At 31.2% G+C, this 19,101-nt stretch overlaps 10 protein-coding genes across 10 annotated transcripts; 5 read left to right on the top strand and 5 right to left on the bottom strand.

The window, feature by feature from the left end:
• Positions 1-235: 235 nt before the first annotated feature.
• Positions 236-4,114, top strand: BX663DRAFT_536299 (DNA polymerase phi-domain-containing protein). Its single transcript, XM_051530622.1, has 7 exons — positions 236-532; positions 624-902; positions 978-1,335; positions 1,411-1,595; positions 1,678-3,642; positions 3,724-3,912; positions 3,980-4,114. Exons 1-7 carry the CDS (start codon positions 257-259, stop codon positions 4,019-4,021), a joined length of 3,294 nt encoding a protein of 1,097 aa, XP_051383346.1. The 5' UTR covers positions 236-256; the 3' UTR covers positions 4,022-4,114.
• A 475-nt stretch (positions 4,115-4,589) lies between these two features.
• On the top strand, positions 4,590-5,974 carry BX663DRAFT_50006 (cyclin-like protein). The gene is made up of 7 exons (XM_051526269.1): positions 4,590-4,676; positions 4,764-4,891; positions 4,962-5,043; positions 5,110-5,229; positions 5,285-5,402; positions 5,487-5,508; positions 5,572-5,974. The coding sequence occupies exons 1-7, from the start codon at positions 4,662-4,664 to the stop codon at positions 5,738-5,740; spliced, it is 654 nt and encodes a 217-aa protein (XP_051383347.1). The 5' UTR covers positions 4,590-4,661; the 3' UTR covers positions 5,741-5,974.
• A 358-nt stretch (positions 5,975-6,332) lies between these two features.
• On the top strand, positions 6,333-7,195 carry BX663DRAFT_433763 (histone-fold-containing protein; the record flags this gene model as incomplete). The annotated part of the gene is made up of 4 exons (XM_051523017.1): positions 6,333-6,533; positions 6,635-6,649; positions 6,710-6,771; positions 6,832-7,195. The coding sequence occupies 4 exons, from the start codon at positions 6,333-6,335 to the stop codon at positions 7,193-7,195; spliced, it is 642 nt and encodes a 213-aa protein (XP_051383348.1).
• Positions 7,196-7,665: 470 nt separating this feature from the next.
• On the bottom strand, positions 7,666-9,232 carry BX663DRAFT_551643 (ATP-dependent RNA helicase eIF4A; the record flags this gene model as incomplete). Its single annotated transcript, XM_051531294.1, has 4 exons — positions 7,666-8,734; positions 8,906-8,985; positions 9,058-9,097; positions 9,228-9,232. The coding sequence occupies 4 exons, from the start codon at positions 9,230-9,232 to the stop codon at positions 7,666-7,668; spliced, it is 1,194 nt and encodes a 397-aa protein (XP_051383349.1).
• Positions 9,161-10,392, bottom strand: BX663DRAFT_508366 (uncharacterized protein). Its single transcript, XM_051527472.1, has 2 exons — positions 9,975-10,392; positions 9,161-9,888 (listed from the first exon to the last, which is right to left on the bottom strand). The coding sequence occupies exons 1-2, from the start codon at positions 10,320-10,322 to the stop codon at positions 9,340-9,342; spliced, it is 897 nt and encodes a 298-aa protein (XP_051383350.1). The 5' UTR covers positions 10,323-10,392; the 3' UTR covers positions 9,161-9,339.
• A 1,091-nt stretch (positions 10,393-11,483) lies between these two features.
• BX663DRAFT_434146 (putative ribosomal protein S15) lies at positions 11,484-11,971 on the top strand (the record flags this gene model as incomplete). Its single annotated transcript, XM_051523051.1, has 2 exons — positions 11,484-11,561; positions 11,630-11,971. Coding segments are annotated over 2 exons (420 nt in total), but the record flags the coding sequence as incomplete, so codon positions are not given.
• Positions 11,595-12,880, bottom strand: BX663DRAFT_50240 (uncharacterized protein). Its single transcript, XM_051526604.1, has 3 exons — positions 12,281-12,880; positions 11,879-12,204; positions 11,595-11,738 (listed from the first exon to the last, which is right to left on the bottom strand). Exons 1-2 carry the CDS (start codon positions 12,824-12,826, stop codon positions 12,070-12,072), a joined length of 681 nt encoding a protein of 226 aa, XP_051383352.1. The 5' UTR covers positions 12,827-12,880; the 3' UTR covers positions 11,595-11,738; positions 11,879-12,069.
• A 4-nt stretch (positions 12,881-12,884) lies between these two features.
• BX663DRAFT_433857 (peptidase S28) lies at positions 12,885-13,857 on the bottom strand (the record flags this gene model as incomplete). Its single annotated transcript, XM_051523023.1, has 4 exons — positions 12,885-13,295; positions 13,374-13,454; positions 13,523-13,662; positions 13,731-13,857. Coding segments are annotated over 4 exons (759 nt in total), but the record flags the coding sequence as incomplete, so codon positions are not given.
• A 781-nt stretch (positions 13,858-14,638) lies between these two features.
• On the bottom strand, positions 14,639-15,994 carry BX663DRAFT_508375 (uncharacterized protein). The gene is made up of 3 exons (XM_051527473.1): positions 15,756-15,994; positions 14,790-15,680; positions 14,639-14,724 (listed from the first exon to the last, which is right to left on the bottom strand). Exons 1-3 carry the CDS (start codon positions 15,904-15,906, stop codon positions 14,660-14,662), a joined length of 1,107 nt encoding a protein of 368 aa, XP_051383354.1. The 5' UTR covers positions 15,907-15,994; the 3' UTR covers positions 14,639-14,659.
• Positions 15,995-16,593: 599 nt separating this feature from the next.
• BX663DRAFT_508379 (natural resistance-associated macrophage protein-domain-containing protein) lies at positions 16,594-19,039 on the top strand. Its single transcript, XM_051527474.1, has 7 exons — positions 16,594-16,971; positions 17,049-17,058; positions 17,130-17,233; positions 17,326-17,931; positions 17,987-18,109; positions 18,201-18,396; positions 18,471-19,039. Exons 1-7 carry the CDS (start codon positions 16,722-16,724, stop codon positions 18,880-18,882), a joined length of 1,701 nt encoding a protein of 566 aa, XP_051383355.1. The 5' UTR covers positions 16,594-16,721; the 3' UTR covers positions 18,883-19,039.
• Positions 19,040-19,101: the final 62 nt, after the last annotated feature.

Genomic DNA, 19,101 nt, shown 5'->3' on the forward strand with positions numbered 1-19,101 from the left:
TTTCAAGTAAAACTATTACTACTCTATTTTATAATACGTTAATTTATGAGAGAAATAAAGACAGTTTATATGCATAAAAAAAAATCGAAATACAGATAAATGGCCATATTATTGAATTGTTAGTAGTAAACAAGTCACCTGGCTCAGCCACTATTTGCCTACAAATTAATAATTTTGTTATTTTTTTTTTTTTCTCTTTTGACACATTGAAGTTTGATTACCTGTTCTTTTTTTTTTTTTTTTTTTTTAAGAAATAATGGCAACCACTACACTTCAACTTTATTGGGATCTTGCTTCATTTGATCCTAATGCTCGACAAACAGCAGCTAATTCTCTAATTAAATCGCTTGCCAACTTTCAAAAGGCACATGAAGAAAGTTTAGAAAACAAGGAGGAGGATATTGCCGACACAGAAGAAAAACTTGATCTTCTTTGTGCCTCTGATGTTTCATATGCTGTTCGTCGTTTACTTCGTGGTCTTTCTTCTTCCAGACAGGGAGCTCGTCAAGGTTTTTCTTTGGCTTTGACTGAAGTATGACATGCTGTTTATGAATGTAAACTTTTTATTTTTATTTCTTTTGTATTAATATTTTTTTTGTTGTTGTTTGTATTATTATTATTAGCTTCTTGCCATGGTCGATTTGATTGCTACTAAACTTGTTCTCGATCTTTTATTCCAATACACAGAACGTACTAAATCTATGAGTGGCGATGAGACTCGTGACATGTTATTTGGACGTCTTTTTGGTTTAATGTCGATTGTTGCTGCAGGTATGATTTCTAGATCTTCAACTAGTACCGAAGATATTTTACGTATTGTGGAGAGTTTACATGAAATGGCCAAATGTAAATCATATCTTGCTGAAGTTTGTCATCATGTTGTAATTAATCTCCTTCCTTATGTAAGTTTGATATTGGCTAGAGGTAAAATGATGTATATGGGAGTATATTAACCTGTCGTATATATATATATATAGTTGAAGGATACAAAACATGAATCTGAAGTAGTTGAAAAGATTAAAGAATTATTTATGAATGGCCCAATTACTAATGTCGATCAGCTTAATCTTGTTCTTGGCATTCAACAAAAACTCGATAATGTTGACTTGTCCAATCAATTAACAAACTTCAAAAGCTCAACTATTTTGGATCCTGCCAACTTGACTATTTTATCTAACATTTTGAAAGAAATTCCTGCTGATACCCAAGAAGCTTTAGCCGATTGGAAGCCTCAACTTCATTCTGTTTGGGATCCCATTCTTGCAATTTATTTCCAAGAATCTCAACCCAAGGGTATTGCTTCTTTCCAAGAGTTTTGGAATGTTGCTGTTGATAGTAAGTAATTATATGTTGTTGTTGTTGTTTTTATAAAAAAGAAAAGAAGTAACGAATATTAAACTTTTGTTATAGACACTATGTTTGATAAGAATGCTTCTCATGGACGTAAATTTTGGGGTTTCCAGCTTGTTGAAAAAGTATTGCGTCGTCTTTCTCCCGATCAAATGCCACTTATCTTTACCGCAAATTTTATGAGAACATTTATTAACAATCTTTCATCTGAAGACCGCTTTTTAAACAAAGCTGCTAAGCACACAGTAAGTGACAAAAAAAAAGGGGGGGAGAGAGAGAGAGAAAGAGACTAAATATATGAATTAACTTGTATTTTTTTTTATTTAGGCTCAAGTTATTCAAAATGTTGCTGAAGAGAATAAGCAAGTAGGTTTTGCTTTGATTACACAACTTTTGGGTAAAAATGGTCATCAAAACTTTGATCGTATTACTCGTACAAAGACTGTAGAAAATTTGTTAACAACTATGGATGCAGAGGGCATTAAATCTTATCTTGAATATCTTGCTCAAACCTTTGTAAAGACAGAAGAAGCTTCCAGTGAATCTAGTCGTGAATGGGCATTAAATCAAATGTCTTTGTTGATTACAAATCCAAAGATCCCCAAGGAAGAAGACTGGGTTATTGAACTCGTCCGATTTTTGATGATGTTTACTTTCTTTGATATTAAATCCAATGATAAGAATAAGTCCTATTTATCAGGTCTTCATAGCCCCTTGCCTGCTTTGTCTGAAGCAACCCTTAAATTATGTCAGGAGCGCTTCCAATCCATTTTAGTTGCTCTCAGCAAGCTTGTCCCTACACAAACTGCTCCTCTCAAGACTCGCAAATTGAATGGTACAACCAACAATGGTGAATTGTGGGCTTATCAAGTCATGGAAATCTATCAAACTTTAACCAAGAATAAGAAATTATCATCACGTGTCACACTTACCCCTGAAACGCGTGAGGTTACTGAAAAGGCTCTCAAGATGATCGAAAAGCTTAGAACCAAGATTGCCAAGATGGATAAAGCTATAGGCTATGATAGTGTTGAACGTGGATTTGAAATTCTCTTTTTGAATATTATTCTTCATACATTAATTAATGAAACAGACGGTGTATCGATTTTAAGCGAATTAATTGATTGTTATGAAAAGACCTTTAATGCACCCAAGACACAAAAGAAGAATAAAAAGGCTAAAAAGGAAGAAGAAGAGGAAGAGGAGGAGGAGAATCAACCCGAAGCTATTGATGTTATTGTAGATATTCTTGTTTCTTTCTTGACGAATGAATCCCCTGTGCTTAAGAACCTTGCTGAGCAAGTGTTTGAAATTTTCTCTCATAAATTAACTAAACAATCATTGGAAATGCTTCTTTCTATTTTAGCCTCTGGTGAAGATAAGCAAGATGATGATCTCTTTGGCGAGGAAGAAGAAGAAGATGATGATGATGACGTTGAAATGATTGATATGGATGATGTAGAAGAAATTGATGAAGAGGATGAGGGTGAAGTTGATGAAGAATTACGTCAAAAAGTAGAAGAAGCGATGAGAGCACAGGGAGTTAATGCTGTCGATGGTGAATCTGATGAAGAGCTTTTGGATGATGATGCCATGACTGCATTTGATGAAAAATTAGCTGAAATATTTAAACAAAAGAAAATACTCAAGACTGAAAAGGCTACAACACAACAAAATATTGTTCATTTCAAGAATAATGTGATGGGACTTATTATTATTTATGCACGCAAGAATCCTACAAATCCTTTAGTATTAACCTTGATTGTACCTCTTTTGAATATTATTCGTGCTACACCTGCCAAGTCTGTTACTAATCAGTTTGTTGAAAAAGTAGTTGCTTTCTTGAAAAACCGACTTTCCAAAGCTACTAAATATCCCAAGGAGCAAGATGAATATGTCTTTGATATTATGCAATCAGTTCATGACTTTGCTAAACATTCCACATCTAAAGAGCTTTCTGAGATGTGTGTTTCTCTTTCTCTTTATTTGCGTAAATGTATTTTAGGAGGATCTGACTTTGAGATAAATGATAAGACACCTGCAAATACAAAGAAGGCAGTTGATAAATTGCTTGCCATCTACAGTGAATCTGCTAAATTATATCTCACTAAAAAGAATACATCCATTCATCCTAATATCATTCAACACATGATTCAACGTTATTCTTTTAGTTCATGGGATTTGTTGGATACCTTTGTGACCTATTTGGATCGTAACCAATGTGCCAATGTCTATAGACTTTCCATGGTATCTAAATGGATAACTATGATCCTTCAACATACAGTTGGAAAGGTAATATATATATGTGTGTGTGCGTGTGTGTATAATATGTATACAGGTTAAATATTAACTTTTTTTTTTCTGTGGTATTAGCAATCCGAATTATATAATCAAAAATACATCCAACTTGTTCCCAAGATTGCTATAGCTGTTAAGGCAACTATTGAGTTATATTCCCAAGAAGATAAAAAGGGTTTAGATCATAAGAGTATGAAAAACTACCATAGATTTGTAGCTTTCCTTATTAGACTTCATAAAAAGGTTGCATCCAAAACAGAAGACGTAAGTATTTTATTTTATTTTTTATTTTCAACTACACAGATACTTAATAGTTCTTTTATATTTATAGTTGGAGACAGTGTGGGGTTCTGAATTGATCTCAGCGTTATAAAAAAAAAAAATACTATATGACTTTAGAATTTTGTAATGTACTTACTATGGCCAACTACTGGTTATTTAAAAAAAAAATAAAATAAAATAAAATAAAACAATCTATTTATCACAGTGTACAATTATTACTGAAAAGAAATAATTGCTTTTGTGAATGATAAAAGAAAATTGATATAATCAAAATACTCCACAAGAAGGAGTCTGTTCTCAATGGCTAGTAGCGTACAACTAACAATCATATCCTTATTATTATCGCTCTTCAATATCAGTTTGAAAAAAAAAAAAAAAAAAAAAAAAAAAAAAAAAAAAAAGGCTGATCCAGTACATAAGATAAATAACGTTATTCTTCTATTATGAAGACATAATACTACTGTTTCTCATTCATATAATATTATGCACTATCACTGAACTTGAAGTGACTATGTTTAATCACCGATGTCCGGTAAAATAGAGTAGTCCTATCACAAGAATCTAAGACAGAACTTCCACTGTCATCATATTAGATAATCTTGGTGAAAATAAATTTCTATAGGCTTGTTAAAAAAAAAAAAAAAAAAAAAAAAAAAAAACGCCATTTACCAAAGAGGGGAAAAAAAAATTCCTTATAAAATTTTCTTTTATCCCAGAATAAATAAGTCAAGATGGAAGAGAATCAGGTACACTAGTCATTATCTATATGTTATTAATACTACATTATTGACGTGATCTACGTTATATATATATATATATATATCTGTTTATAGTGGATATTAGAAAGAGAAGAAAGCCAACAGTTTCCTTCTGTTTTACATGGAATGAAATACGAAGAGGAGTTAGCAACTCGACTACGTGCTATTTGCATGATTGAATGTGTTGGAAATCGTTTAGAATTGTAAGTTCTTTAACCTATCCTTTTTTTTTTTTTTACACGACAGAAAGATATTTATATAGTCTAAATTTAGGCCACCCTATGCAATTGCTTCAGCATGTACTCTTTTTCATCGCTTTTATACGAGAAGATCGTTTTTTGATTATAATGGCGCTGTACGTAATATAAGAATGTCATTTTTATTCTAATGCATTGATTTTTTTTTTTTTTTGTTAAAATAGAAAATTGCACAAGCTTGTATATTTGTAGCATGTAAAAGTGAAGAATCTGCACGTAGACCACAAGATATCGCGCGATCCTGGTTATATACACCTGATGAAATAGTGGAAGATGAAAAAATTGTAGTAATCCCAGTTTGTGTGTTTTATATATGAGTAGCTAACTGTTTATGTATAGGAAGCTTTTGTGGTCGATCTATTATATTATGAATATATTGTTTTAGAAATAACCTGTTTTGATTTACAGATCGATCATCCATATTGTGATTTATTCCATTTTGCTGATGAAACTTTTGGTTAGAATTCATTTTATTTGTTTATTGATATGTGCGTGTTAATAGTTTATGTATATATAGCGTCAGACGATATTATAAATGCAGCCCTAGCTTATATTAATGACAGGTAAAAATAAATAAATAAATAAACATGAAATTTATTCATCGATTTAATATTATACAAATACAGTTATCGATTACCAATGTGCTTATGGTATGTTCCAAGGGCTATTGCAGCAGCAGCACTAATAATGGCATTTCAGGGACAAGACCTTGAATTTCCTTTAGATCCAGAAACATTATGGGGACAATTCCTTATAGAAAATGGAAGCATCATAGGAGGTAAGTGTATAAGATGATGATATGACTTGAGATATATGTTTATCTATTTATTTATTTTAGAAATTGTTGCTACCATTATGGATGTATACAAGTTACCAAAAAGAGTGGGTACAAACAATAGACATTAAATCAATAATTGCAACAAGTTATTATAAAAAAAAAAACCAAAGAAAATTACTTATAATATATACCCAATATATATGCTTACATACATACATACACATACATATTATACAACAATACCAACTCTATTTATATACATCTATAATACTTATATATACCTGCTCATTTATACATACGTTTTACTTCTTTCATACATATACATCATACGCCACTATCAACACATAATATAGAATATTGATTTATTAAGAAAGCTAAGCCGTTAATTAGATTCAAGAAGAGCTGCTGAATATTGTGACTTTGTTTATTAAAAAAATATTAATACATAAGGTAAGCAAGCGCGTATTATTTGTTTAGATTAAATTATTAACCAATATATTTTTTTCTATTTTCCACTTTCAAAAAAAAAAAAAAAAAAAAAAAAAAAATAAAATGTCAACTCAACAAACAGGAGATCAACACCAATATGTACAAGTTCCCACTGATATGATGAACCCTACTCAGCATCAACATGTCACTAATGCATTAGCTTCTGTTGCTCCTCCTGTTGGTAATTATCCTGCTTTTGATTTAGGAAAATTTTGGGCAGAGCAGATGCAACTAGCCAACCTCTTTGATTCTGATTTTAAGAATCATCCTTTACCATTAGCAAGAATTAAAAAAGTTATGAAAACCGATCAAGAAGTGAAGGTAATTTTTAATTAGACTTGTATTTTGTAAATAAATAATAAGTTCGCGTTCTTTTATATATATATAAATGTATATAAATATCTATTTCTATATACATATAGATGATTAGTGCAGAAGTAAGAATATAAAAGAGTTGTAAAATATAATTATATTTTATTTATACGTACAAACTATAGGCACCTGTTTTATTTGCAAAAGGATGTGAAATATTTATTACAGAGTTAACAAAACGTGCTTGGTAAATATATCATGTTTCAAAATTTGAACTTGTATGATAACAGTTTTTTTTTTTCTGCAGGGTTCATGCAGAAGAAAATAAAAGACGTACTTTACAAAGATCTGATATTGCAACAGCTATTTCTAAAACAGATATGTGCGATTTCTTAATTGATATTGTACCGAGAGAAGAAGCAATCAAAAGCCATAGCACACCTTATGAACACCACCACCAACAACAACAACAACATCATCATCATCAGCCAGAATACAGTAGTTATTATCCTCCTCCTCAAAGTGCAGTACATCAATACGCTCCACAACAAGTAAGTAAAAGAAGGATATTAAAAGGAAATGTGTATTTTAATTTTATTTTTATTTTTATGGATATTATAGACAATGGATGCTGCAACTGCATATGCATCTTATCCTCAATTGACAGCTGAACAAATGCAACAATATCAGCTTCAACTTCAACAATTAGCAGCTCAACAGCAGCAGCAGCAACAGCAGCAGCAGCAGCAACAACAACCTCAACAACAGGCTCAGCAACCACCTCATCAACAACAACAACAACAACAACAACAACCACATACTTATTCACATGCTGCTGATACTGCATCTCAAAATAACAATAATCCTTCTAACAAAGCTGATTAGCAATAATAATAAAATTCTTTTATTTTATTTTATTTTACTTTATAATTTGATTATGTAATAATTATAATGTGGGTCTTCTTCTTTTTTATTTTTTTATTTTTTATTTTATTTCTAATAAAAAAAAAATCATGATTTTATTCGTTTTTTTTTTAATATATAAATATATACATATACACATATATATCTGTTATATATACATATATAAATACATATTTATATCTTTTTTTTATCATGTAGAAATTATATAGTATAAGGATTAGATAAGATCAGCAACGTTCATGGGCATTTCATCAATTTGAGTGTTATAGAATTGTTCAATATCTCTCATGGTACGAACATCTTCATTAGTGACAAAGTTGATAGCAACACCCTTACGACCGAAACGACCACCACGACCAATTCTGTGAATATAGTTTTCACGATTAGAGGGTAAATCGTAGTTGATAACTAAAGAAACTTGTTGAACATCAATACCACGAGCCAATAAATCAGTGGTGATCAAAACACGAGAAGAACCAGAACGGAATTCCTTCATAATGACATCACGTTGAGCTTGATCCATATCACCATGCATGGCAGAAACAGTAAATTCACGAGCTTGAAGCTTATCAGTCAACCAATCAACCTTTCTACGGGTATTACAGAAGATAACAGCTTGAGTGATAGTCACGGTTTCATATAAATCACACAAAGTATCCAACTTCCAATCTTCCTTGTCAACAGCAATATAGAATTGCTTAATACCTTCCAAAGTTAATTCATCACGCTTGACCAAAATACGAATAGGATCTCTCATGAATTTCTTGGTGACTTCTAAAACGTCAGCAGGCATGGTGGCAGACAAGAGAACAACTTGTGTAGTCTCAGGTAACAATTGGAAGATATCGTAGATTTGATCCTTGAAACCACGAGATAACATTTCATCAGCTTCATCCAAAACGAATAACTTCATGTGCTTAGTATTGAAGGCACGTCTGTTTTGAATCATATCAAGGACACGACCAGGAGTACCAACAACAACTTGGACACCAGATTGAAGAGTAGCGATATCTTCACGGATAGCTGTACCACCAATACAGGCATGACTCTTAATACCCATGAAGTCACCAAGAGCCATTACTACCTTTTGAATTTGGAGAGCCAATTCTCTGGTAGGAGCAAGAATCAAAGCTTGAGGCTCCTTAAGTTCCGTATCAATGGATTGAAGGACGGAAATAGAGAAAGTAGCTGTCTTACCGGTACCTGATTGAGCTTGAGCAATAACATCATGACCCTTAATAACAGGCATAATAGCACGTTGTTGAATAGCAGAGGGTCTTTCGAAACTGTATACAGTAAAAATTAAATAAATTAGTCATTTATTTCAATTTTCCTAGTTATTCTCCCCTCCCCCCCATTTTATCATGTTCACTCTTGCATTTATTTATTTATTTTTTTTCGAACAAATACTCTTTTATTTTTGATACAAACAGTCCAGCTTTTTTTTTTCAACTTACCCATATGCATAAACACCACGAAGAAGTTCAGGCTTAAGGTTCATGTTATCAAAGTTATCAATAACTTCATCCCAGTTGGACTATAATATTCATGTAAAAAAAAAAATAGATTAATCCCTTTTCTAAAATTTTTTTTGTATTTTTCGGCTAACCTCGATCTCGTTGTCTTGGATTTCTTGCAAAGGTTCGCTACTATATTTTATTAAAAAAAGTTTTAAAGTTAGCTATGTTACTATGTTTTCTTTTCTTTTTTTTAAAAAAAAAGAAGATTAAGACTTAATTATAATCCAAGTCCAAATTAAAACACTTCCTAATTTATTACCTCATGTTGTAATATTAACGTTGAATAAAAAGAAAGAAGAAAAAAAAATTTTTTTTCAGAAAAAAAAAATAAGACCAAGGGGGTTTAAGCTTTAAATTGTACGTCACAATTTTTAAGCCTTTTTTTCGGTTTCAGCATTTTTATAAGTAATTGGTTTAGCTATAATGTAATAAGTTGTTCCTAAATGCCATCGTGACATTTTAACGACTTCCACTCTTTGCTTGACTCTTTCATCATTGAATAAATTCATGATATCTCTATTCCACCAGCAACCCCACTTTGTAACATGTTTATCCACATTACTATCTAATAATCTATTTAGCCAGTCATAATAAGAACGACCATGTTCCAATAAAAGGATCTGAGAGTCATCTGATTTACAGGAATCAGCTAGTTGAACTAATGCCTCTACTGGGTCACTACACGAACAAAGCCCAAAAGTATCTATTATTGTATCGTATTTTTTATCTTTGACTTCTTCTACATTAGACGTCTCAAAAAATGCTTGATGAAATTTATCTTTATAATAATCGAGATATTTCTGTTTGGCTTCATTCAACATAGATCCGTGACGATCTGTGAATGTGATGGAATCGATTTGATCCGATTTATAGTAGTCAAAATTACGACCTGTTCCTGTTGATACCTCTAATACGTTACCCTATTCTAACTTTGAGTCTTTTTCATTACATGCACTCTTTTTTTTTGGGTGAGGAGGGGGGGGGAAGAAGAGTTTCTTTACAGTACCTTAGCTTTACTAACTAACCAACGTCTTAACAAAACAACACCCATAACAATCTCATCCCATCCAATTTCTTGATCATACTTCTTTGCAACTGATTCCCAGATGGGTGATGTATCAAAGTTATTAGGCGTAACAGTAGAGTCTTTTTTATATTCTTCTGTCAATATCTCCTGGGTATCATTTTTACTTTTAAAGACTAGCATACTTACATAAGTAGCTGTCACATAAAGTAGAGAACCTCCTAAAAGAATTGGAGCTAACTTAACCTTTGACTTAGGAGGAGGAGTATGAAGAGGTTTATATTTGAGACCACCTGCTGTAACTTTAGTGAACACCTTTTTAGTAGACATGAAGTATATTTATAAGAGGGGAGAAAAAATAAAATAAAGAGAAAATTGATAAGCTTAATTAATGGCCCCCCCCTAGCTTTGAATGCTAACTTAAGATTCAGATATTTTTTTTATTTTATTTATTTTTCATTCATTTTTAGCATATGTATTCACAAATTTATGGCTAAATAACTTGGACAAAGATTAAGGAAGTTATCATTATTTCAAGTAACAAACGTAACGTCAGGGTTATTATTGACTTTGTGATAATATAAATGATTTTCAAGGACAAAAAGAAAGAGTAACTCCAAGACAAGGATGGAAATAGTGCTAAAAAAAAGGAAACATAGATGTATAACTTTCAAGACAAACATCTAAGGAAGAATAGTCAAATATGGACAAAGATTATAGACATGGCTAGGAGTGAATGAATGACATATAATAGAGGTGTAGGTTAGTTTTTAAAACCAATAGTAGAAATAATAGTATGCAAGTATATTATTATTTCAGTGTCTTATATAATATACACTAATTATTTTATAGTAGGCTTGTTAAAGTTCCGGTCCGGAATAAAAAAAAGAAGTCGGCACAAAAGTGAATTACCGGACATCATCTTTACGCACATTGATATCCACAGAAGCTGGGACTATAGCAATCCTTCCTTTTGTGCTTTAAGATGGTATGTAGAGTAAATAAGCGAGATCAAAAGTAAGAAGAGAGATGAAAACCTCAAGTAAGATGATTGTCAATTTGGATCATGAATGACTATTTTAGTTTAAAGAGAAAGAAGCAATGGATGGATTTCTTTTTTTTTTATTACACAAAGAAAAAAAATATATATACGTATATCAAAATTTATAGTAGTTGCAATGTGTATAAAAAAGAGGAGAAGAGATGTTACATTTTGAATGCAGAGGAAGAATATAAGATGCAATGTTCATTATTATGTAGACTATAAAATGAAGCAACCATTTGATGATACTACAGTCTTCTTTTCTATTTCAACAGCTAAAATAGTGTATACACATATACATATAATCATTTCTTTCATCTCCCTTATTTTTGATCAAGCAAGATTATAATATGCACTAAAAATGGCTTTAATACTCATCAATAATTGCTTTATATATTTATATACATTTATATACTTGTATATAATTATAGGCTGACGAGCAAACTACTCAAAGAAAGAGAACTTTCCGTAAGTTTACCTACCGTGGTATTGACCTTGAACAACTCTTGGATTTGTCTTCTGAACAAGTAAATATTAAATGATACGTAATATAACTGTGAAATACCTAGAAATTGATCAATGTTTTGTTTTATAGTTCATGGAGCTCGTTCATTGTCGTGCTCGTAGAAGATTCCAACGTGGTCTCAAGCGTAAGCCTATGGGTCTCATCAAGAAGCTCCGTGCTGCCAAGAAGAACGCCCCTGCTGGTGAAAAGCCTGAGGTTGTCAAGACTCATCTCCGTAACATGATCATCGTTCCCGAGATGATTGGTTCCATCGTTGGTATTTACAACGGTAAGACCTTCAACCAAGTTGAAATCAAGCCTGAAATGGTTGGTCACTACCTCGGTGAATTCTCCATCACCTACAAGCCTGTCAAGCACGGTCGTCCCGGTATTGGTGCCACTCACTCTTCCAAGTTTGTTCCTCTTAAATAAACGAACATTTTTTGTTGGGTGTTTATATGTTTAAACATGTTACTTTTTTTTTCTCTTATAATAAAAAAAAATGTGAATTGGTAAATAACCAAATTTTATTAAGTTGATTGATAGTAAAAGTTAGCATCGTTATTTAATGAATTAGCTTCTTCGATCCAATCCTTGATGGTTTCTAAAACCTTTTCTTGAATATTTTTAATAAAGTCTGAGACAGTGTTACTAACAAAAAAGTCCTATTATTATAGTATTATACAGAAAACTGGTAAATATAAAACCCACTAATATGTAATATTTTTTTTTCCAACTTACCCAATGATGAACAGACTTTGGTAAAATAGCATACTTTGCGTTTTCTTTCCAATTAGAACGGTCAGGCGCATTATTACTTTGTACACTAAGTGTTCTCCAGGGATCCCATTCACCATCAATCCAAAATACGCGATCTAGACTAATATGCCAACCGTTGTACTCTTTATTAATCTTGTGCCATAAAGGTCGTTTAGGGACTGCATGTTCACCAAACATCAAAGGGCACTGATGCTGATACCAAGCTGTGTTTAATTTGCGAGATACAATACGAGGTTTCCAGATAGGTGCACTCCCTGTTTGCCAATAGGCATACTCGGTACATATTTGCCAAAACCAAGCGCGTGAAGGACGGGTGAGATCTGTATAGAGTTTTGATCGAGGATCATGTGTATCTAAGCATTCATTAACTGATTCATCTTCATCACAAGCAGCACTGATTAATTGTTTTGTAAAATTGCCATAGGCTTCTACATAATCATGAAGAGAAGATAAGCCATTAAAAATAGAACAAAATTGATCCTCAAATGGATTATCAGCAGGTGTCATTGCTTGCCATAATCCAAGAGGATATGATAATACTATGATATAAAAAAAAAAATTGAAATTAATATATGAATGATATACAGGAGGGAAAAAGAAAAAGAAAAAAAAAAGTAATAAGGGTTGTCATCATATTACATTCAGCAAAGTCATCATCATGCTTCAAATCTTCAGCTCCAAACTTCTTTTTCAAGGAGGATTTATCTGAAAGTGGACTAAATAAGATATGATCTACATATAATATGACAGAACGAATAGCATGTATACAATGTTCAGGACCATATTGAAGAATAGGTTCAAAATATTGGTAAAAATTATAACTCATTTGTACTGGTGCAGAAGAAGGTATAGCTGCAAACACAAGATCAGGGTATTTTAGACGCATCCATGCAGCCAAGTTGCCACTATAGCTACCTCCATACACTATGTATTTTGTTGTAGGCGCAGGTGGAAGTTCAGCGTTAAGGTTAGGTAACTTGAATCAGGAATAAAGCAAGTAAGTTTTTTTTTTTTTCCTCCCCTTTTATTTAAGAAAAAAAAAATTACTTGTTACCTTCAAGTCTCTAATAAATGAAGCCATATCCTCAAGAGCCTGCTCTGTATTCAAAGTGGCTAATGCTTCAGTAGAAAAGTCCTACATGAAAAATACACATTCATATAAGACTAAAATTCATATAAATATATATCCTTGCTGCTGCTTACTAAGGCAGGCATAGATAAACCATAAAATCTATGCTCCATAACAATAAGGATACCATTTAAATTTCTGGCTAACTCAAGCATAGTGGAATTTAAGACATACAACGAGCGCTCATCAGCAGCAACTTCCCCAGCATTATATACTTGTAAAAAAAAAGGGGGGGCTATAAGTAAACAGCTTTTTATTATTCTTATTTAATTTCAGACTTACAAATGACAGGACCTCCAGGCTTATATGCATCCGTATTGGCCCAATAACGATGTTTAAATGTAGTTTTATTTAATGAAAAATGATCAATAGGCTGATCAAAATAAAATGGGCCATACTTTTCAGGAACAACTTTTGAAAATAGAGCCTGTTGTTGAGAAAAAAAATATCCCTTTTTTGACAAGAGTTTGCTTTTTTATAGAAAGAAAGAAGAAAATAGTGTTGAAGCAAGTTTTATGTAATAATTTATATAATAAAGACTTACTTTCTTATGTTAAAACCAGGTGAATAAATAGCTATTGTAATCTGAAATAAACTTAATAACAATAACAGAGATATTTTGGAATATCTCATCTTTGATAAAGAAAAAAAGAAAAAGATGTAGAAAAAAAAAAAGAAAAAATGTATGCGAAATTTTTACTTTAAGCAGTATTTATTTCCAAAAAAAAAAAAAAAAAAAAAAAAAAAAAAAAAAAGAAACGGACATACAAAACTTCGTAATACTACAAGAAGATACACGAAAATGAATATAAATACATATTAGCATTAGTTTGATATCTTTGTGAATAGGATGTATTTGGAAGCTTTTTTTTTTTATTTAATAATGAATCACACAAAATAATAGCATCATTATATATAATAATATTTACATTTATTATGCTATTAATTCTAATAAAATAAGTATCATTAAGTTTTGCTCCTTCAATGATAAATGTTTTTTTTTAATGAAACAGATCCTATACTTTTTTTTTAAAAAGCAAAAACTACATGGCATATTCTTTTGGGTTAAGAGAAAATATAAAAAGCTGTAAAGGAGACCTGCAAGTATTTATATAGAATGAAACCATATTACACTACTATATATTTTTTTTATTATTATTATATATATTTATTGAAATTCATATTTTCATGTAAGATTCTGCACATAAAAATTATTGTACAAATTTCCATTTAATAGGAATAGAGCCATGGCTAAATTCACCAATTTCTTCGAAGGCTAATATATATATATATTTTTATATAAGTTATTATTATAACTTATTGAAATCTATTTTTATTTACCTGCAGGACTAAGGTCAAGACTACCAGATTTACAAGTCTTGCATTCATCTACAATAGTCACTTGAATCGTCTTACCACTAGGCCCAGTTATTTCCACTTCCTTTCCACAATTAGGATTTCTACGTCCACCAGTACCCATTTGTTCTGAATTCAAAGCAGCAACAAAGTCAGTGTTTTTATTCTGTTTGCCACAAGAGCTAACATGTGTTTCAATATCATAAAAGGTCCCTATACCACGATGATAACCATCATCTGGTAAAGTTCCAGCAAGTCGAATTCCTCCAGCAAGAGTGGCAGTATTTTTTTCAGAGTTACTTGAATACTTTTTGTCTTTTGGTGGCCCATTATTTCTATTGTTAGCATTAGCATTAACATTAGCATTAGCATTATCATAATCATAATCATATCTATCATCGTAGTCACTTCGATCATAATTATCATTTTGATCATAATAGTATGAATTAGATGATGGTAATATGGGCTGGTCTTGATTTTGCCTATCATTATAATAGTCTCTATCATAAGGTGAATATCTTTGACGATCATCATCATAATAGGAAGGAGGGCGACCTTGTTGATGATATTCACTATTATAATCATAGTCACGATAATAATCATAGTCAGTTGAATCTTGATTATTAGGCCATCGTTGATCTTGTTGATTTGCTCTATCTGAAGCTTTATTAGACCAATTTATACTTCCATCGCTATTATATATATGACGCGATTCTGAATCAATAGATCGGGCTCGATAACGACTGTTTCCACGATGAGGTCTTCTTTCATTATTTGAGGAGTATCTACCATTACGATAAGGACTGTAATCAAATAGTGAAGAAGGAGGATAGGATGGACGATAACGTGGACGATAATCCTCTTGCTGTGAATCTTCTATTTAATATATAGAATAAACATCAATTATTTGACTCAGTATATACATATATATATATATATATATATGCTTACTATTAGATTGTAAATATTTATTGCTAAAATGCTCAAGACTTGATCCAATCAGATCTGGATGATGATGATAGAACATATCATTTGGGAATGTTTGTATAGACAAACAAACTACCATAAACCAAATACAAGTAAAGAATAGGAGCCCTTTCATTATACTCGAAAGAAATAAAAGCAATTGTTAGGATGCTTCCTATATATATAAAAGAAGAAGAAGTAGACGAAGAATTAAAAGACTTTTTCTCTCTCTTATAAAATAAAGAATCAACAAGGGTTAATAAATAGTAGCGAGTAAATGTCATTATTTCAAAAGAGATCAAAAGGTGTAACTTCAAGGGTACTTGAAAGAATGCATGGGATTCTATTTGATACATATACAATCATATCTTACTTTGTATAGACCAAAAGAAATATCTTTTTTTTATATCTCAGAAAAGGGGCATTTATTACACTCTATTGCATCATAAAATCCACTTGTTATTTAATACATCGTTTCATAACAAAAAAAAATAAAATAAAATAAAATAATAACACCAACTCGTCAATATTTTACATGCATTAATAAAGAAAAAAATAAATCTTCTAGTTAAACTTGACTGTCTTTCTTCAAGAGGAGTAGCAGTAATCAATATCTTTATTGATGAGATGTGAATGACGGGTAAATATATTAACCAATACTTATTTATAGTAGGTATAAAGTACGATTTACGAAATACTAAAGAAGTAACAAATGATACTGCTGCAGTAACAATAAATTTAGACTCAGATGATCAGAGCAGTAGTCTAAAGCTTTGTATCATTCTTAAAAAAAAAATCAAATCTTTTTCTTTTTTTATTCTTTTTTTTTTTTTTCTTTATACAGCAATTAACTAGACACAATATAACTTATAATAATAGACGGCATATTTAAATAAAACAGCTTTTTTTTTATAAACGTATACTTTAAACTCTATTATATAATCGCTTACTATGGTACCGCATGATGCCAGACGATTATCAGATGATGTAGATGTTCATAATTTAGAAGATTCTGAAGACCCTCTCATTTTAAAGGGCGAACAATTTGATAGTGATATCAATCATGCTTCACAGAGCTCCAATAGAATAAATAACAATGGATTATTTGGAGACGATTTAGAAATAAAACCGGAAGTAGATACAGGCAGAGTATCTGAATCATGCTTTTCTTTTAAAAAATTATGGAAATATATGGGACCAGGTATGAAGGATTGAGAACAAAGCACAAAATATGACGTAACATATTCTTTCTTTCTTTATTGAATTCATATTATATAGGCTGGTTAATGTAGCTTTTTGTTTTTTTAAAGGAAAAAAAAAGGCGTGAAAACCTAACTTTTTTTTTTTTTTTTATTTAAGGTCTATTGCTTATCTTGATCCAGGAAATCTTGAATCTGATCTTCAAACAGGAGCTGTAGCTGGATACAGTTTATTATGGCTTCTATTCTGGGCACATGTTATAGGTTAGATTTATATTAAAAGATGACGACGATATTATTTAAAATATAGATATATTCATATTTGTATTTACATTTATATATATGTCTTAATTTAGGTCTTTTTTTTCAATTGTTATCAGCTCGGTTAGGAACAATTACTGGAAAGCATCTTGCTCAATTAATTCGACAAAACTATCCAAAAAGATTAGCATTTGTTTTATGGATATTTGCTCAATTTGCAATTATTGGTGCAGATATTTTAGAGATTGTAGGTACAGCTGTTGCATTACACATTTTACTTCGACTTCCTTTATGGGCCGGTGTGCTTATGACAGCTACAGACACATTTACTTTTATGATGATTCAGCGTTATGGAATTCGTCGTTTAGAAGCGTTTTTTATGGTTTTAATTTCTATAATGGCAGTTTGTTTTTGGGTTGAAATGATACAATCAAAGCCTGATGTTCGAAAGATAGTAGAAGGTGTAATGATACCGATGATACCTAAAAACGCTGAATTTCAAGCGGTTGCTATGTTGGGTGCAATTGTTATGCCTCATAATATGTTTTTACATAGTGCTTTAGTTATGTCCCGTGATTTAGGTAAACAACCTTCAGTTAGAAAATTAAAAGAAGCGAATTTTTATTTTGCAATTGAATCGATATTGGCACTATGGGTCTCTTTCTTTGTGAATTTAGCCATTGTAGTTGTATTTGCGCAAGGTAAGTTTATACTGAGATATATATAATTGTAAAATTACTAAATCAATATGTTTAGTATTCTTCAAGCCAAATCAAACAGAGCCTATTATAATTCCTGGATTGGATGATGCTGATGCTGTTTTAAGTGGCACTTTGGGTTCTGCTGCAAAATATTTATGGGCAGCTGGTTTACTTGCAGGTAAGTTTTTTTTTTTTTATGACCATGAAGTACATTTATAAAACCAATATTTTCGATATATATGCATATATATGTATGTATATATATATAGCTGGCCAAAGTTCAACGATGACAGGTACATTAGCAGGTCAGTATGTTACTGAGGGCTTTTTTGGTAATATTTTCAAGAAAGATTGGCATCGAGTGGCAGTAACACGATGTATTTCTTTAATTCCCGGTATGTTGGTAGCTATATTTGCTGTAGATCACTTTGATACAATGGGTGAATTATTAAATGTGTTACAAAGGTAAAAGGAGTTTATAAATTGCGGGCGTAATTTTTTTTTTTTTTTTTTACTCAAAAATCTGTTAAATTATGTAGTGTTTGTTTACCAACTGTACTTATACCAATTATTAAATTATCAACGTCATCAAATATTTTATCGAAAGAATTTAGACCCTCAACTATTTTACAAATAACATGTTGGAGTTTAACAGTCATTGTGATTGCCTTCGATATTTTTTTATTTATTAAACATGCAACAAGTCAAGGAACAGCGATTGTCATTGGTATTTCAGGAACAATTTATCTTTTATTTCTTGTCTATTTGCTTTGGAAACCATTATGTCGCGCTCATAATCTATCAATTGAAGAATCCGATGATTGGATGAGTTTATCTCAATATGATACTATGGAAAATTCATTTGATGAGTCACCGTTACTGTCACTAAACAATAGTAATAAAAGCAATCATCATGTCAACAATAATATAGAAGAAGTCTATTCCATTTAAAAGAAAAAAAGCAAGCAAGCAAGGCATATATGCATCATGTACACCTATCTAATATCCTCCTCCCCTTTTTAATATTCATATAAATATATATGACCCCTTACATTAATTCATATTATCAGAATAAGATAGAAATAGATATTTTTACCTTTCACTTTTATTGAAATTTTCTAGTGTAGAGATTGAAATTTAACATGTCCTATATACACATATACATATATA

This window comes from Cokeromyces recurvatus (assembly GCF_025118155.1).
Source record: "Cokeromyces recurvatus strain NRRL 2243 chromosome Unknown BX663scaffold_11, whole genome shotgun sequence".
Lineage (NCBI taxonomy): Eukaryota > Fungi > Mucoromycota > Mucoromycetes > Mucorales > Mucoraceae > Cokeromyces > Cokeromyces recurvatus.

Bases quoted from the DNA above. Each gene is read 5' to 3' on its own strand.
- BX663DRAFT_50240 (XM_051526604.1), bottom strand. From the start codon at position 12,826: ATGACACCTGCTGATAATCCATTTGAGGATCAATTTTGTTCTATTTTT. The intron at 12,205-12,280 runs GTAAGTTGGAAA...CTATAATAATAG, and splicing joins CAAAGTCTGTTCATCATTGG to GACTTTTTTGTTAGTAACAC.
- BX663DRAFT_508366 (XM_051527472.1), bottom strand. From the start codon at position 10,322: ATGTCTACTAAAAAGGTGTTCACTAAAGTTACAGCAGGTGGTCTCAAA. The intron at 9,889-9,974 runs GTACTGTAAAGA...AAGTTAGAATAG, and splicing joins GGTTAGTTAGTAAAGCTAAG to GGTAACGTATTAGAGGTATC.
- BX663DRAFT_50006 (XM_051526269.1), top strand. The intron at 4,892-4,961 runs GTAAGTTCTTTA...GTCTAAATTTAG, and splicing joins GTTGGAAATCGTTTAGAATT to GCCACCCTATGCAATTGCTT. The intron at 5,044-5,109 runs GTACGTAATATA...TTGTTAAAATAG, and splicing joins TTTTTGATTATAATGGCGCT to AAAATTGCACAAGCTTGTAT.
- BX663DRAFT_536299 (XM_051530622.1), top strand. From the start codon at position 257: ATGGCAACCACTACACTTCAACTTTATTGGGATCTTGCTTCATTTGAT. The intron at 533-623 runs GTATGACATGCT...TATTATTATTAG, and splicing joins TTTCTTTGGCTTTGACTGAA to CTTCTTGCCATGGTCGATTT. The intron at 1,336-1,410 runs GTAAGTAATTAT...CTTTTGTTATAG, and splicing joins TTGGAATGTTGCTGTTGATA to ACACTATGTTTGATAAGAAT.
- BX663DRAFT_508375 (XM_051527473.1), bottom strand. From the start codon at position 15,906: ATGAAAGGGCTCCTATTCTTTACTTGTATTTGGTTTATGGTAGTTTGT. The intron at 15,681-15,755 runs GTAAGCATATAT...TATATTAAATAG, and splicing joins TAAATATTTACAATCTAATA to AAGATTCACAGCAAGAGGAT. The intron at 14,725-14,789 runs GTAAATAAAAAT...TATATATATTAG, and splicing joins TCTTGACCTTAGTCCTGCAG to CCTTCGAAGAAATTGGTGAA.
- BX663DRAFT_508379 (XM_051527474.1), top strand. From the start codon at position 16,722: ATGGTACCGCATGATGCCAGACGATTATCAGATGATGTAGATGTTCAT. The intron at 18,110-18,200 runs GTAAGTTTTTTT...ATATATATATAG, and splicing joins GGCAGCTGGTTTACTTGCAG to CTGGCCAAAGTTCAACGATG. The intron at 18,397-18,470 runs GTAAAAGGAGTT...TAAATTATGTAG, and splicing joins TTATTAAATGTGTTACAAAG to TGTTTGTTTACCAACTGTAC.